This window comes from Chlorocebus sabaeus, chromosome 8 (genome assembly GCF_047675955.1).
Source record: "Chlorocebus sabaeus isolate Y175 chromosome 8, mChlSab1.0.hap1, whole genome shotgun sequence".
NCBI lineage: Eukaryota > Metazoa > Chordata > Mammalia > Primates > Cercopithecidae > Chlorocebus > Chlorocebus sabaeus.
The window spans coordinates 51,772,270-51,788,099 of record NC_132911.1 but is presented as its reverse complement, the minus strand read 5'-3'; the positions used below and the strand labels follow the sequence as shown (position 1 = coordinate 51,788,099).

The following is a 15,830-nucleotide window of genomic DNA, read 5'->3' as shown; positions in this document are numbered from 1 at the left end:
TGATTAGTTTTGTTAATAAGTATCTAAGTAAACGGAAAAAAAAAAAGAATACTAACTAAACCAAAAGCAGGCAGTGTAATTATTTACTATGGATTTAATACTCTTCCTGGTTACTCAAGACAATCCTAGTATAGTTTATTGCTGTTGTTTAACAAAAACAGTGGAAAATACCAAGAATCTAAATTAATATCAACATCACTGACAAGAAATAATCAGATTTTTGTTTTGAGGGCCAGGGGTTATAACTATAAAACAAACGAGAAATTTATAGAAATGAATTCTCCTAAAACTGGAAGTAATTAAATGTCAGCTGTAGTACCGAAAATCAGACTTTGGAATTTGGTGGACCTGTCTTGAGACCCATCTCACATACAGGGATCCAAGTTACTTAATGTCAGTGAACTTCGGGGTCTTACTAAAAAATAAATACCATGATCTAATTTATTACCTAGTTTGAAGGTAAAATGAAAAAAAATAGAGTGACTCTAGTGAAACTCAAGCTTTCTTTTCTTTCCACTTTCAGCATCCCATATTAACAGAGAGATTTTCTTGGTAAATTATAAAGATTTAAGTGTTTTTTCCAAAATTCAAATCTGTAAGATTTTCCAATTTTGAGAATTCAGCTAATTATAGCATATTTAAAGTAAGTATTTGGATTTTTAATTTGAGATTAATACAGGAACATTTCTATTCTGCTTCTGAATCATACTGCTACCCCGTATCCCCATGATAGCAACTACTGCCGCAAGCTATTAACCCGAGAGGAAGAAAGAAGAACAACTATGGAATATGCAAAATGTTTTTATGAGCAATTAATCCACAACAGATGCTTTCAGACTATGCTGCTGGACTCCTAAGGAGCTGGGTGGGGAGCCATGGTGGCCCAACTCATCCACCTTCCAGAACAAACAACTTCACATAATTTGTTTTATAAGCTTCTCCTTCCCCCTCCCTTCTCTCTCTTCCTCCCTTCCTTCCCTCCCTCCCTTTCCTTGTATATAGACAGGTCTCGAGATGTTACCTAGGCTGGCCTTGAACTCCTGTGCCCAAGTGATCCTCTTGCCTTGGCCTCCCAAAGTGCTGGGATTACAGATATGAGCCATCGTGCCTAAACATATTTATATTAAAGAAAAACAGGGCCAGGTGTGGTGGCTCACACCTGTTATCCCAGCACTTTGGGAGGCTGAAGTGGGCGGATCACGAGGTCACAAGATCAAGACCATACTGGCCAACATGGTGAAACCCCGTTTCTACTAAAAATACAAAAATTAGCTGAGTGTGGTGGTGTGCACCTATAGTCCCAGATATTCAGGAGGCTGAGGCAGGAAAATTGCTTGAACCCGGGAGGTGGAGGTTGCAGTGAGCAGAGATCAAAAAAAAAAAAAAGAAAAACAAAAACCGAAAGTCTTAAAACCACTGGCCTCCACCACTGCACTCTAGCCTGGGCAACAGAGTGAGACTCTGTCTCAAAAAAATAAAGAAAATAAAATCACTGACCTCCTACTGGTAGATGATTATGATTTCTGTGGTAGGAAGGACAGTGAGGGGTAGGGTGGGGGAAATATTTTAAGAGAAGAAATGATTAAAAAAAGAATAAAACAAAACCCTGCCCATTTACTGAATTCTAGACTTACTGTGCTATAAGGTAAGTTAACTAGTTAAATTACTAACCTGGAGGGATAAGTGGTATGTTTTTATGCTGTCATATCAGCTGATCTTCCATTTGTTTTGTTTTGTTTTGTCTCTTTTTTTGAGACAGAGTTTCACTCTTGTTGCCCAGGTTGGAGTGCAATGGTGCGATCTTGGCTCACTGCAACCTCTGCCTCCAGAGTTCAAGCGATTCTCCTGCCTCACCCTCCCAAGTAGCTGTGATTACAGGTGCCTGCCACCACGACCGGCTAAATTTTTGTATTTTCAGTAGAGACGGGGTTTCACTACGTTGGCCAGGCTGGTCTTGAATCTCTGACCTCAGGTGATTCACCTGCCTCAGCCTCTCAAAGCGCTGGGATTATAGGCATAAGCCACTGCATACGGCCCACTTGGTTTCTTTTATCCCTGTTTTAAACTAAATCTCTCTGTACAAATCCCACTGGCTTCATTATCCATTCTTTCCCATTATTGGGTTATTGACAATGCCTAGCAATATCCAACTGGATGATTTATATTCTTCCTTGGGAAAAACGTGGAACACTTTCAAACTGTATCACGTTTCTAAATTACTTCTGATTTCTTTCTTCTACCCATTTTGTTTGTAAAAACAAGACAACAAAGTCTTGGGTCAGTGCTGGCTGGATTTCTACTTTTTCAGTTAAGTAGAAAGAAAAAGTCTGAGGAAGAAGGGAAAAGCAACTTCTTACATGCCGGTTTACACTGCACAAGGTACTTCTATGAATGTGATCTCATTAAATTCTCCTAACAACTTTCGGAAGTAGATTTATCCTTGTTGATAACTAAGGATGGGATTAGTACCAATCAACCAGCAAATTTAAGAACCAATGTATTAACCAAGATATATGGATTCTAAAACCAGAGCTGTGAATCCGTGCTGAATCACAGCTGTCTCCCCTCAGTGATCAGGACGCTCCTAGAAGGTTTTTTTTTTTTTTTTTTTTTTTAAAACCAGCAAGTTCCCTTGAGTAAGCCTGGCCCACACAGTCAAATAATTCAGAGCTAACTTGGTTATACTGTGTCCCTTGGTCATGTGGGAGTAGGTAGTGGAGTGAGGGAGGAAGAATAAAGTCACTTTTGAGAACACTTCTAAAAAATTTGTTTTTAAAGCCAAGAAAAATTTTTAACAGTTTGTTAGGTTCAGATTTCATCATTTATTAATCAGGGTTTTTTTTTTTTTGAGACAGAGTCTTGTTCTGTCACCCAGGCTGGAGTGCAGTGGTGTGATCTTGGCTCACTGCAACCTCTGCTTCCTGGGTTCAAGTAATTCTTCCTACCTCAGCCTCCCGAGTAGCTGGGACTATAGGCACGCGTCACCATGCCCAGCTAATTTTTTGTACTTTTAGTATAGACAGGGTTTCATCGTGTTACCCAGGATGGCCTCGATCTCCTGACCTCGTGATCCGCCTGCCTCAGCTACCCAAAGTGCTGGAATTACAGGTGTGAGTCACTATGCCTGGCCAAATTGGGTTTTACTGAACACTGTGCTAACTGCTATAGAGGATACAAAAATAACACTTGGCCCTGAACAGCAGCCTATTTTTGGTCAAAAGATGGTTTAACCAAATTGAGTATCCCTAATCTGAAATTCAAAACTTTTTGGGCACTGATGTGACACTCAAAGGAAATGCTCTTTGGAGTATTTTGGATTTCATATTTTCCCATTAGGGATGCTCAACCAGTAAGTATAATGCACATATTTCAAAATTCATAAAAATTGGAAATTTGAAACACTCCTAGTCCTAAGCATTTCAGAAAAGGGATGCTCAACTTGTACTGGAAAAATAAGTTTATGGGTGGAGGGTAAGGTCATTTTACTCTGAGTGCTTTCCCACGGGCCTCTGCCTAGAAACTCGAACCTATGAGTCCTAGCCAAAGGTCTCCTCCCCTGCTGACCAAAGCAGATGAAGGGGATGTTCACCCACTCCAGCAAAAGTGTTATTAACCTGCTGCTCTCTGGAGTGTAAATGCCTTGAGGGCAGGAGCTATGAATTCACATGCCCATGCTGTTTGTTAAATGAGTAAGTGAAGCCATAGCAACATACAGAAGACTGTAGTCAAAGCAGAACTTTTATCTAACTGACAATAAGGTGAACTTATTTTTGTTGAGTAGTGGTAAGTACAGTCCAACAGTTTTAAACAGTTTTAGCTTCAGTAGTAGAAGGGTAGGTACTCAGGGCAGGAATGCTGGGAATGGTTAATGCTTAGCCTACACAGTTCAAATAGAATCTCTCAGATGGTTTGTGGTTCTCATTCATCCTCCTTCCTGTGATCAAACAGATGGGTGTTCCAAGCCTGATCACAGTCCCTTGTCTTCCCTTTGCATGCTTTAATCACTCTTGATTTTCACTCTCATTGATAGTGAAAGTAGATTACATAGAGTAGACATAAAATCAGGATTCTTATCTTAAGGATAAGAGATCTTCCACTGAAAGACAAAAGTGATGGCTGGTTTAGAGGGGTGCCTATTTTAATAAACAAATCCATGTTCTTATTTCCCCAAAATAGCCTTATTGGCCAAGGTTAATAATAACTGGCATTTCCTTTTTGAGCCCCTATTCCTTATGTTATACCTTTTTGATATATGTGGAATTATGCCCAGAAGTTCCATTGAGACACTATTCTTTTCCAACTGAACTTATGAAATATCTGTAGTTATTTTCATAAGAGCATAAGCACTTTCTAGACATTCAGTTCATTTTTCTTTTTTAAACTTGAGGTAAAATTAATATAAAATTATAGTAAGAAAATAATTAAAGTAAATTAAAACTTCATAAAATTAGTCATTTTAAAGTATGCAATTTAGTGGTATTTAGTACATTCAGAATGTTGTGCACACACTACCTCTATTTAATTGCAGAATATTTCCATATCCCAAAGTAGACCCCATCCCCATTAGCAGTCACTCCCATCTCCTCTCTTCTCAGGCCCTGGCAGCCCATCTGCTGTCTCCATAGATTTGCCTGGTCTGGACATTTCACAATAAGGGAGTCACAAGGCATGAGACCTTTTGTGTCTGTTTTTTTTTTTTTTGGACTTAGCATCATGTTTTTGAGGTCCATCCATGTTGTAGCATGCTCCTTTTAGTTAGTTCACTTTGGATGTAATAAAAACCTATTTTATGGCCCATTTCGTGTCTTCTCTTAAAAAATGTTTCCTTCCTTTACTTCCAGTTCTATTTCTCTGTTTGCATTGGGGTGATGTTTCAGGACAACGACCAGCTTGGTTTAATTGTATCCCTTTCAATTTTATTATTGATGCTATATCCCATATTCTTCTGGCCTAAGCATATAAATTCCTCCTTTTTTCCCTCCTTAATTAAATCACTGAAGATTCATGACTGCTTAGCTACTAATGAAAATGAAGAAACTAAAGCTTAGAAGTATAATATTGCTCAGTTTACTGTATTTCTACACATTCCTTTATTATTCTAATGAGAAAATAAGTCTTTGTAAATGAAAGATTCAACTTTTCAACTTCTGATTTTCCTCATTGTTCTTGTGCAAAATACACATTATCAAAATTATTTTAAGCAGATTAAGTTATTAAGATAAAGACTCTTTGTATAAGAATCAATTAATGTGTTCAAAGTAAAGCAACCAAATATATAAGGAAGTGAAGAAACAGTTGAAGCCTTAGAGAGTTATAAATTCTAATGACATGTGTGACTTGGGACTAGGACCTTAGATTTAAAAAATATATTTCCTTTAAAATAAAAATAAGCCACGATCTCTATTAATCTTTGATTAGACTCATTAGTAAAAATGATTGTCAGTTTATAGTAACAACAAAGGCACTCAGAAATAAAGCGATTAAACAAAAATCAGAAAAACAGACTTCATCTTCCTAAAATGTAACCAATCCAAAGAAAATGTTTTGTAGAGCTTACTTTACCTTCTAAAATGCTCTATGTTTAAAATAAAAAAATCGCAATCCGGATGCTTAGAATGCATTATTTTAGCAGAAGACTTTACAAAGAGATACTTCACAATAGGCCAAAAAACCCCCAGTCTTAAAGGACAGTAAAGTTTAATTTAGACTTAAAATCCTACTGGGAGGTAACATTTGGCAGAAAGAAAACAAACTATAGGGAAAACACAAAACACACTTCTAAACTGATGAAGGGCTTGAAGTAACAGCATGCTGCTCAGGTAGAAAGTGTCTACTGCTGCCTGCTCTGAGCAGTCCTGGTCTCAAGATTCGCATTCTCTCTCTCTTTTTTTTTTTTTTTTTGAGATGGAGTCTTGCTCTTTCACCCAGGCTGGAGTGCAATGGCATGATCTTGGCTCACTGCAACCTCCGCCTCCCGGTCCAAGTGATTCGCCCACCTCAGCCTCCCGAGTAGCTGGGATTACGGGTGCACACCACTACATGGCACGCCTGCCTGGCTAGAAACTCCTGACCTCAGGTGATCTGCCTCTCGGCCTCCCAAAGTGCTGGGATTACAGGTGTGAGCCACTGCGCCCGGCCCAGCACTCTCTCTTAAGTGATACTTTATTTTCCTTTCAGACACTCTGGTGAAGTCACCAGGAACAATTTTATTTTTCAAAATCATGAAAGAATTCTTAAAAATGTCCTTTGAAGCAGGGTTTCTAAGTATAGCAATTAAGAAAGAGATTCTGGACCTCAAACCCCAAGGGAAGTGTGTGGCTTTTTAAAAAGAGTGGCCTTTTTGAAGAAGGAAAATCAAAGGAAGTAAATTACTATTGAAGTTTCTTACCCAAGGAGAGCTCTTACCACTACATATTTCCTGTGGAAGGAGCCTCTGAAATGATTCTCCAATAAATAACCCAGCCCGGTAAACTCATGTGGAATGATTCTTAAGGGTTCCCTCTCCAGCACTTTGGTGTATCCCAGTTTCACTCAGCTAGATGGAACGTGATGGGCTCTGTGGGAGACTGAAGACTCCAGCATCCTGCCCAGTCACAGCTGGGCTGGCTGGTGGACCCTGGGCCAGTCACCCTACCTCTGTTTCAGGCCCTCTTCTGTAAGACCGGGTAGATGCTGAGCCTCCTCCTCTGTAACTGACTTTTGTGAAGACTAAAAGGAAAAGGGAAAGTGCAATGCATACAACTTTTTTTCTGTGAAAAATTCATAATGAACACTCACACTCTTGCCATCCGTGATAAAGAGCTTTCACTGCATGCCCATGTTCACTTTCCCTTAAATTAGTGAGGACACCGAGGGTCTGTGTCCACAGGCACATGGCTAGTGTGGTTGTCACCTGCACCGCACACAGACCCTGGCACCAAATGGGTCGCCACCCTTACTGCTATAATTGAGCTCCAATAATTATGAAGTATAAAAATACACATTTAAATCTTGCTGACAAAAGTTCTAAGATTAACCCAAGAAAACACCTAATGTGCATCCCACAAATAAAAATTATTTTCTTATCATGTGTCAGAAATTCTGCTATCTACAGAAAATATAATGGTAAATGAGAAACAGCACCTGCCCTGAGGGAGCCTACCAACCAGCAGGCAAGTGTGAAATATGGTGGCTGGGCACGCAACTGACACACCTTCACTGACTGTCTACATGTAGACACCCTACAAGGAACAGTTGTAACGATGATGAAGCCATCATAGGTCCATTAGACTCAGAGACCAGTGGCCCAGAGCATGGCACAGGCCACCACTGGAGGGAATGGAGGCAGGCGGGCACATGGCGCAGGCAGCACTGGAGGGAGTGGGGAAAGGTGGGCACCTGGCACAGGCCAGCGCTGGAGGGGATGGGAAAGGTGGACACCTGGCACAGGCCAGCACTGGAAGGGGTGGGGGAAAGTAGGCATGTGGCACAGGTCAGCACTGGACAGCAGCCCTTGTATGATGCATCTATGATGCACTGGAGGACTCCTCATATGAATGTCATGATGTTCTCATATTATTCATCAAAAAAAGGTGCACACTCAAACCTATACCAGTGACACCACTCACTGACATTAAAACATGTGTCTGTGTTGGGCCACAGGCCAGCAGACATCCCACACAGTCCTAGGCACAGGCACCAGAGTGAGCTGCAAGCTTACCTCCATGGTGCTGGTGGAGAGGAGAGGGCATCCTGGTGGTGGTTGCAGCAGGAGGCAAGGGAGGCAGTGCTGGGCCCTTAATGAGGGTACAGCATGAGACGGGCCTGTTAGGGAAAAGGGGCTTAAATAAAGCCCAGCAAACCAGTGCACAGGCTAGCAGGGCAGTGGACTGGGAATCCCACTGGGGGCTACAAAGGAACTTTCTATCCTGACTCGGATTGGTTAATTTCTGAGCATGCTGACTGAGCTTGGCTTCTGATATAAAGCTTATCACCACTTAATCTGCTGCCATAAAAATGGAAGTTCATGTTTAGACAATAGCTTCTCATTGGCTCATTCTCTGAAATGCACTTCTTCCCCTCACCTTTTCATGGAAACTGACCAGGGCAGCAGTCCTTGCCTTGTCCTCACTCCGCAGGGGATGAAATGGCTATGTGGGCCTGGGAGCTTGCCCTCCCTTTCCATTTTAGCCCTTAGCCCATGCCTTTCCCGTTCTCTCCAGAGCTCCTATATCCCACCCCACCCTCTGCACCCCCTCCAAGGTGGGTACTCTGAGCCTCCGCTCCCTGTGTGGGTGCTTGCCAGGTGGTGCCACATCACCAGCTATCCTTCTGAGTCTCCCCTTGTCTCCTACACTGCTCTAAGTGTAGAGGAAGTGAGCTGTTTCGTGCTCCTGGCATGTGCCACAGCTCCTGAGAGCTCCCTATGTATCACTTCTCTGTTCTCCTTCCTTCAACTGTGGGAAAAGTTTCCAGCCTTGTGGCCCTATCCCAATCTCTCCCTCAATTTCCCATCTATTGTAGGTACAGGAGTAAAGATAGTCTTACTTCATTTTTGTGTTTATGACTTCTTCTCTTCTTCACTCAAAAACTCATATTGAACCTCATTTCTCCAGAACCAATGCAAAATCCCTAATAATAGGATTTAGGCTTTATCTAGCAGACTTTATACCTCAGTATGTGCTGGTTTGGGATAAATCCGCCAAATCTCGCACACAGCTCAGTGCCATGGCAACTAGCTGGGAGCATAGTACAAATAGGGACTAAATAATATTTACTGAATAAGTGAGTGAATTATCTTATTTATTTATTTATTTTTTTGAGGTGAAGGTCTCACTATGTTGCCCTGGCTGGTCTCAAACTCCTGAGCTCAAGCGATCTGCCCACCTTTGCCTCCCAAAGTGCTAAGTTACAGGCATGAGCCACTGCACCCAGTCATAATCTCTCTTGAATAAACCCTCTTACTTCCCCTTTTGCATCTCTCTCTCTCTCTAAATCCTATATTTGTATTTACAGATAACATCTCACCAATTTAGAGACACTTTTCTTTCTGCTAGATCAAGATGTTTAAAGCATTTGTTCTCATTTCTTTCATGAAACCTTCTGGGATCAGTCAGCTAAGGTCTAGTTATTTCAATTATCAACTACTCTAATACTTCTACCTGTCCTGTTTTGGGTTGAAAGGGACACAATTCAAGGTCAAAGACCATGTCAGTTGCTTTCTTTGTCATTCTCAACACCCAGACAGCACCCTCTGTAGACACTGAGTATTGACAAAATGCTCTTCAGTAAGAGCTTCTCCAGTACATTGCTGTAAAAGGGCCCTTCAAGCGGCATACAGAAAATAGTACCTATAAATTAATAATGTATTTTGGACTCAGTGGTTGTTTTAACAAGTTGGGAAATAAATATCAGATTTTTGAACTGAAAGAGGTCTCCTTTCCCCACTCTCCCCAAAAGAATTTGTTAGCTATAGTTTCTATACCTATGATAGGTTAACATATTTCAGGGAATTTCTTTTCTTTTTCTCAGTATTGCCCTGGCAAATACAAATAAAAGCATATAATAAACAGCAATAAAAAAATAAAGTTCACACACAGAATTATGACACCAAAGCCCTGTGACTTCTCAGCTTGTTTGGCCTACTAAAGTGCTGCACAGGCTACTTGGGAGGACAGAGGTCGGTGGTGGGCGGGGAGGTGGGCTGGAGGGTGGCCCTTAGCAGAGAGTCACTGAGGAATAGCAGGAGTGCCCTGGAGAGGAAGGAAGCACAGGCTGTGCTGCATGTTCTGCGGTGAGCATATATCAGACTGGCACTGTTGTGAAAACTGTACAGTTTCTAAACCGAAGCTCGGGTTGTTTTTCTGACTCTTCTTCCTCTGACCAGTCGACATAGACACTCAAATCCAAAAAATTAGTCTGTCAGAGAAACAAAAGCTATGCTGCTGTTTTTCTGCGAGCCTCTGGACTAAAGCAGGTGGCCAGGGTGGTGCTCCCTGCATAGGCATCTGGCAGCATGGGTGCCTGCCTGGTGGCTCTGTGGTCATGAGTCCCCTGCAACACAGTCACTCAACAGCAGGTAGGGCTGAGTGATGTTTCATCACCAGAACTGTGGATCAGATGAAATTTAGATCTGGTAGGCCAGATCTAAGAGGCTCTGTGACTTAGCCCAAACATACAACTATCTTCCAATTGGGAAAAGGTTATTTTCTGTATTAGATACTGAAATTATAAAATTAATCATTTTAGCTTGAATTTGGGGAAGTATATTTTGTTAAGGTTTATGAGAAGTGTATTTTGTTAAAGTTTACGACAGTTGCTATGAAACACAATAATTTGGGGGAAAAAAAAGAGAGACAATGTTGTGTTTACTGGGCCACGGATGGATGATGTCACTAATAAGCAATTATAACATCCCGCATTCCAAAACGATTTAATAATTTGTTTTGAGGAAATATAGCTTCCAAAAGAACAAGAAAACAATCTAAACATTTATTTGGACGTTTTGCATGGCAAAATATAATTAAATATAAAACATAATTAATCCGAATCTAAAAAAGCATCAAATACTAGTCACTAACTTTAACAAGGAAGGAGGTTCAAAAGTTTATCAGTAAATGAATTTGTTGGAATACTCAATGCATTTCCCATGGAAAAAACATTTCCCATGTAAATGTTATAGATGGTTAGGCTTCTAGTGCCAACCACAAAAACTAGATTAAATGTTAGGTACATGTATGGCTATAAAGAAGAATGGTGAAAGAACAGGACCTTTAGAGAGACAAAGATTCCCAGGTCCTGTCTGGCTGCGTCCTTCCCCAGCAGTATTTCCGTAAGATGCTACGTCCTGCAGTCTCCAGCCAGAACAGCTGCCTCTGGCCTGGAGCACAGCTGGAACATCCTGTGGTGGGAGCCCCCTCATGTCCTTGCCAGGCTCGGGTGGGTGGCAGCCGAGTGAAAGAGCCCTCCCCTCCAAACGGCCCTGATGGTTACCATAACTACACTTAGTCTTCAGATGCTTGTGAGTCTGAAATGTTTACAATGAATATATTTTTCTTTTTGAGACAGAGTGTCGCTCTGTCACCCAGGTTGGAGTGCAGTGGTGCAATCTCAGCTCACTGCAACCTCTGCCTCTAGGGTTCAAGCAATTCTCATGCCTCAGCCTAAGTAGCTGGGACTACAGGCATGTGCCACCATGCCCAGCTAATTTTTTTTTTTTAATTTTTATTTTTAGTAGAGACAGGGTTTTGCCATGTTGGCTAGGCTGGTCTCAAACTCCTGGCCTTAAGCGATCAGCCTGCCTCGGCTTCCCAAAGTGTTGGGAGCCACTGCGCCTGGCCTACAATGAATATTCTAATGAGGACTAAAATGAGGTTCAGTCTTAATAAGGGTAAGACTCATGTGACCCAACCAAGCTTTTCTCATATCTAGACATGCTTTCCAAATATCTGGATGAATCGCATTCCCCAAACACATAATGCAATTAAATTATAATACAGCTGCCTGTTTAAAACAAGAGGAAGTATTTATTATAAAATATAGCTGGCCGGGCATGGAACCTCATGCCTGTAATCCCAGCACTTTGGGAGGCTGAGGTGGGTGGATCACCTGAGATTAGGAGTTTGAGACTAGCCTGACCAACATGGTGAAACCCCATCTCTACTAAATACAAAAAATTAGCCGGGTGTGGTGGCAGGCGCCTGTAATCCCAGCTACTTGGGAGGCTGAGGTAGGAGAATTGCTTGAATCTGGGAGGCGGAGGTTGCAGTGAGCCAAGATGGCACCATTGCACTCCAGCCTGGGTAACAAGAGCGAAACTCTGTCTCCAAAACAAACAAACACTCTGTCTCCAAAACAAACAAACACACAACAAACCAAAAACCAAACCAAACCAAACCAAAACAAAAAAACACAAAACATAGCTATACAGATCAATAAAAATGTGCTCTTATCTACTCAGGGCTTACAGGGGATATGTCTCCCAGGAAAACAAGCTCTTGGGCAGACCTGTCACTCAGCAGTATGGTATGACAGGACTCAAAGTCAAGGCCTGTGGGAGAGCTAAATGTCTACTGAGGTCAGTCAAGGAAATGCTCACTAAACACTCACCATTTAGAATGGCCATAGCCAGAGTGGTCATGATGCAAACTACGGAGGATACTATCAATAAATGCTCCAAAAGCAGAATAGCATACACTCAGAATGGGACTTTTTCTCCCTCCAATACAGTTATAGCTCAGATGTTCTATAATTAAACAAAACATCAACAAGAGAGCTAAAATAACACACTACTTAAAGAAAGAGATGTAATAAGAAGATTGAGAAAAACCCCAATTCACTATATGACTGGGTAGTTCCATTAAAAATGTTTCTTTTTTTTTTCTCCCTAATTCATAGATTAGAATGATTACTGGAGCTGTAACAGGCACAGATAGGCCAGATCTTTGTAACACTCCACCTCTGCCTATCAAAAACAACATTTTAGGGCGAGGTGCCATGAAACCTGGCAGAGAACAATGCTTGCTTACTTTGGAAAGTGCAAAGACATGACAACTTAAGAATTTTGCTTAAAGCTCACAAAATGTTTTTTCACTAAATTAGGTTTTCATTTATACTTACCACCCAAAGATGCTTTATTGTTATAGTGAAGAAAACACACAAAAGACAAATCTTCATAATTAAAACACATATATAACATTTTAATCTTCTTTTAATAAAATTATGAATCATGAAACCTGCCTAATTCTTTTTGTTCTCAATTACAATTCTTCCCCTAAAGATACTTTATAGGTTCCACTCAACTTCTGGCCTTGTTTTATGGGCAAACTCTAGGACCCTGGTTTACTGCCTTTAAAAATAAAATTAGAGACAAAAGACTAATAAAAAGAACCAACAATTGTAGCAAACTGGATGCCATTCTGGCACGTTCTCACCTTCCTCTGGTGGCTTTCTGTAGAACCTTCATTCCCACCAGGCTGCAAGACTTCCCTTCCAACTGTCTTGCCTTCGACATGGTGAACTCTAAGTGCACTTCACCGAACATTCCACAGGCATCTTGTACCAGAAGGCAGGGTCTGTAAAACACCATTCACATTTGTTCTTTGAGGAAGCAGTTTGGATTAATGCAGAGATCAAGATTTCCCTCTTCTTCTTCATTAGAAAGCCACTATATACTGCTATGACTGGCCAATATAATTTAAATAAATCAAAGAAAAACCAAGGGAAAAAAAAAAAAAGAAATTCACTGTAGTCATCTTCCTAAATGGGTGAGTCAGGATAAAAAAAAAGTTGAATTCAAGACATTCTTTCTGTATGTGTGCATGCAGGTGTTTGAACCACCATCCACAGGCATGAAACTAAAAGCTAAGCCAAATATGGCTGAAAAGTACATCAAGATGACCATTCTCTTAAACCAAATATATTACCTAGAAACAGAGTGTCCTTTTCCCATTTTTACCCTGTTTCCCATGAAAGAAATATTTGTTTTGTGTGGATGCTCAATACTGAGAAAAGCTGCAGGATAACATTACGGTGAGAACAACAATATGAGGCTTTCTCTGAGACAGTACACATTTAGAGACATGCATATCCCAGCAGGATAAAACCTGGTGTTCCAGCTTGCAGCAACACACCCATGATGGACAGCCAGTGACATGATGGGATTCCCCCTAGTTTTTAAGTTTAGATGGTGTTATTCATGAAAGCCTATTTATGACTGAATTTCCAATCCTTTCATTTTATAACTGAAGTAAATGAAGTTTATTTATCAAAAAATGACACATTCTCAGAAAACATTTCATGGAGGCTGAAGAAATTATAGTCAGTAAATAACATCACAAAATGAACATAAAAACTATTCTAAAGATAAGAATGTGAAAAAAATACATGTTGGAGGAGAACAGATGAAGTCAGGAGCCTTAAGTGCTGCCTTGGCAAAAGGGTCAAGAACTGTAGACTCCTTGATGAAGTCTCCCAGGCCCACAGGGCCAGCTGGTTTGCAAGAGAAGCAAAAATATATCCTGTCTGAAAAATAGCACCTTTACTTGGATTGCTAGTTCACCATGGAGTAAAGGCCAAACAAAGATGTGCTCAAATAAAAATCAAACACTCAGAAACAAACCATCATGTGGGAACAGTCAAAAGAAATAACACTAGGCCTGCTGGGGACTTGAGATATTAGAATTAATGGATAGAAAATATAGAATAACTGTTTTAAAGAGGTAAAAAGTCCCCAAAATAAGAATAGGAAACAAGAAACTCATAAAATGACTTGATAGATTTGAAGAAGGATGAAATCACACTTTCAAAAAGGAAAGCTACATTTACTGAAATAAAAATATTCATTGAGTAGGTGTAACAAATGGCTATATGCATCTGAAGAGTGTATATATGAGATCTGAGGTATAAATCTGAATAAATTACTCAGAATATAGCTTGAGAAGTGAGAGGAAAAAAACAAGAGAGAAGGTGCAGAAATACAGAGGACAGTGAGAAGGTCTAACATGTCTAATAGGAATTTCAGTAAAACAAGACAGAGGAGGGGAAGCAATAACATGTAGATTTATAGTGACTGAGAATTTTTCCCACCTGATCTAAGATACAGGAAGAAAAACAAATACCAAGTAAAGCTGGCCACAGTGGCTCACACCTATAATCCCAGCACTCTGGTAGGTTGAGGTGGGAGGATTACTTGAACTGAGGGGTTCAAGACCAGCCTGGACAATGTAGTGAGATCTTGTCTCTAGGAAAAATTTTTAAAAAAGTTAGCTGGGTGTGATGGCGCACACCCATAGTCCCAACTACTTTAGGGGCTGAGGTGGGAGGATCACTTCAGCCCAGGAGGTTGAAGCTTAAGTGAGCTGTGATCATGTCACTGCACTCCAGCCTGGGCAACATAGCAAGACCCTGTCTCAAAAACAAAAACAAATCGGGGGAAAAAAACCCAAACAAATACAAAGCAGTACAACTAAATGGAAATCCAACTAATCAACTCACCATAATGAAACTAGAGAATACCAAAGACTATGAGCTGTTAAAAGCAAGAAGCACACAAATAAGATTTTCAAAGCACACACAGTGAGATTTAGAAGACAGTACATCTGCAAAAGAATACAAATTTGACTTAAATCAACCTTCTAAAGAACAATGAATGAAGCCTGAAGACAGTGGAATATTTTCAGAATTCTGAAAGCCATCTCAGAACTGTATCAGCAAAACTCCTTTCAAGAATGACGGTAAAATAAGGACATTTGAATTTTTTAATTTTTATTTATTTATTTTTTTGAGATGGAGTCTCGCTCTGCTGCCCAGGCTGGGGTGCAGTGGAGCGATCTCGGCTCACTGCAACCTCCATCTCCTGTGTTAAAGTGATTCTCTTGCCTCAGTCTCCTGAGTAGCTGTGATTACAGGAGCCCACCACCACACCTGGTTAATTTTTGTATTTTTAGTAGAGATGGGGTTTCTCCATGTTGGGCAGGCTGGTCTCAAATTCCTGGCCTCAAGTGATCTGCCTGCCTCGGCCTCCCAAAGTGTTGGGATTACAGGTGTGAGCCACCATGTCTGGCCTGGGACATTTTTAGACAAAGAAAAACTAGGAGCATTTTCTACCTACAGAACCTGACGTATTTACTATTTTACTAATTACTAAAATGATTTCTAGACCAGGTGCAGTGGTTGACACCTATAATCCCAGCACTTTGGGAGGCTAAGGTGGGAGGATCACTTGAGCCCAGAAGTTCGAGATCAGCCTGGGCAACAAAGTGAGACCCTGTCTCTACAATAAATAAAAACATTAGCTGGGTATGGTGGCACATGGTTGTGGTCTCAGCCACTCAGAAGGCTGAGGCGGGAGG

General features: G+C 40.8%; 1 protein-coding gene across 12 annotated transcripts in view; it reads right to left on the bottom strand.

The window, feature by feature from the left end:
• SPIDR (scaffold protein involved in DNA repair) overlaps positions 1-15,830 on the bottom strand; it is a 502,324-nt gene that overhangs the window by 52,452 nt on the left and 434,042 nt on the right. For all 12 annotated transcript variants that reach the window (XM_008000554.3, XM_008000557.3, XM_008000556.3 and 9 more), the window contains one exon: positions 12,912-13,052. In XM_008000554.3, coding sequence (XP_007998745.3) covers positions 12,912-13,052 — 141 coding nt within the window. The remainder of the gene's footprint in view (positions 1-12,911; positions 13,053-15,830) is intronic.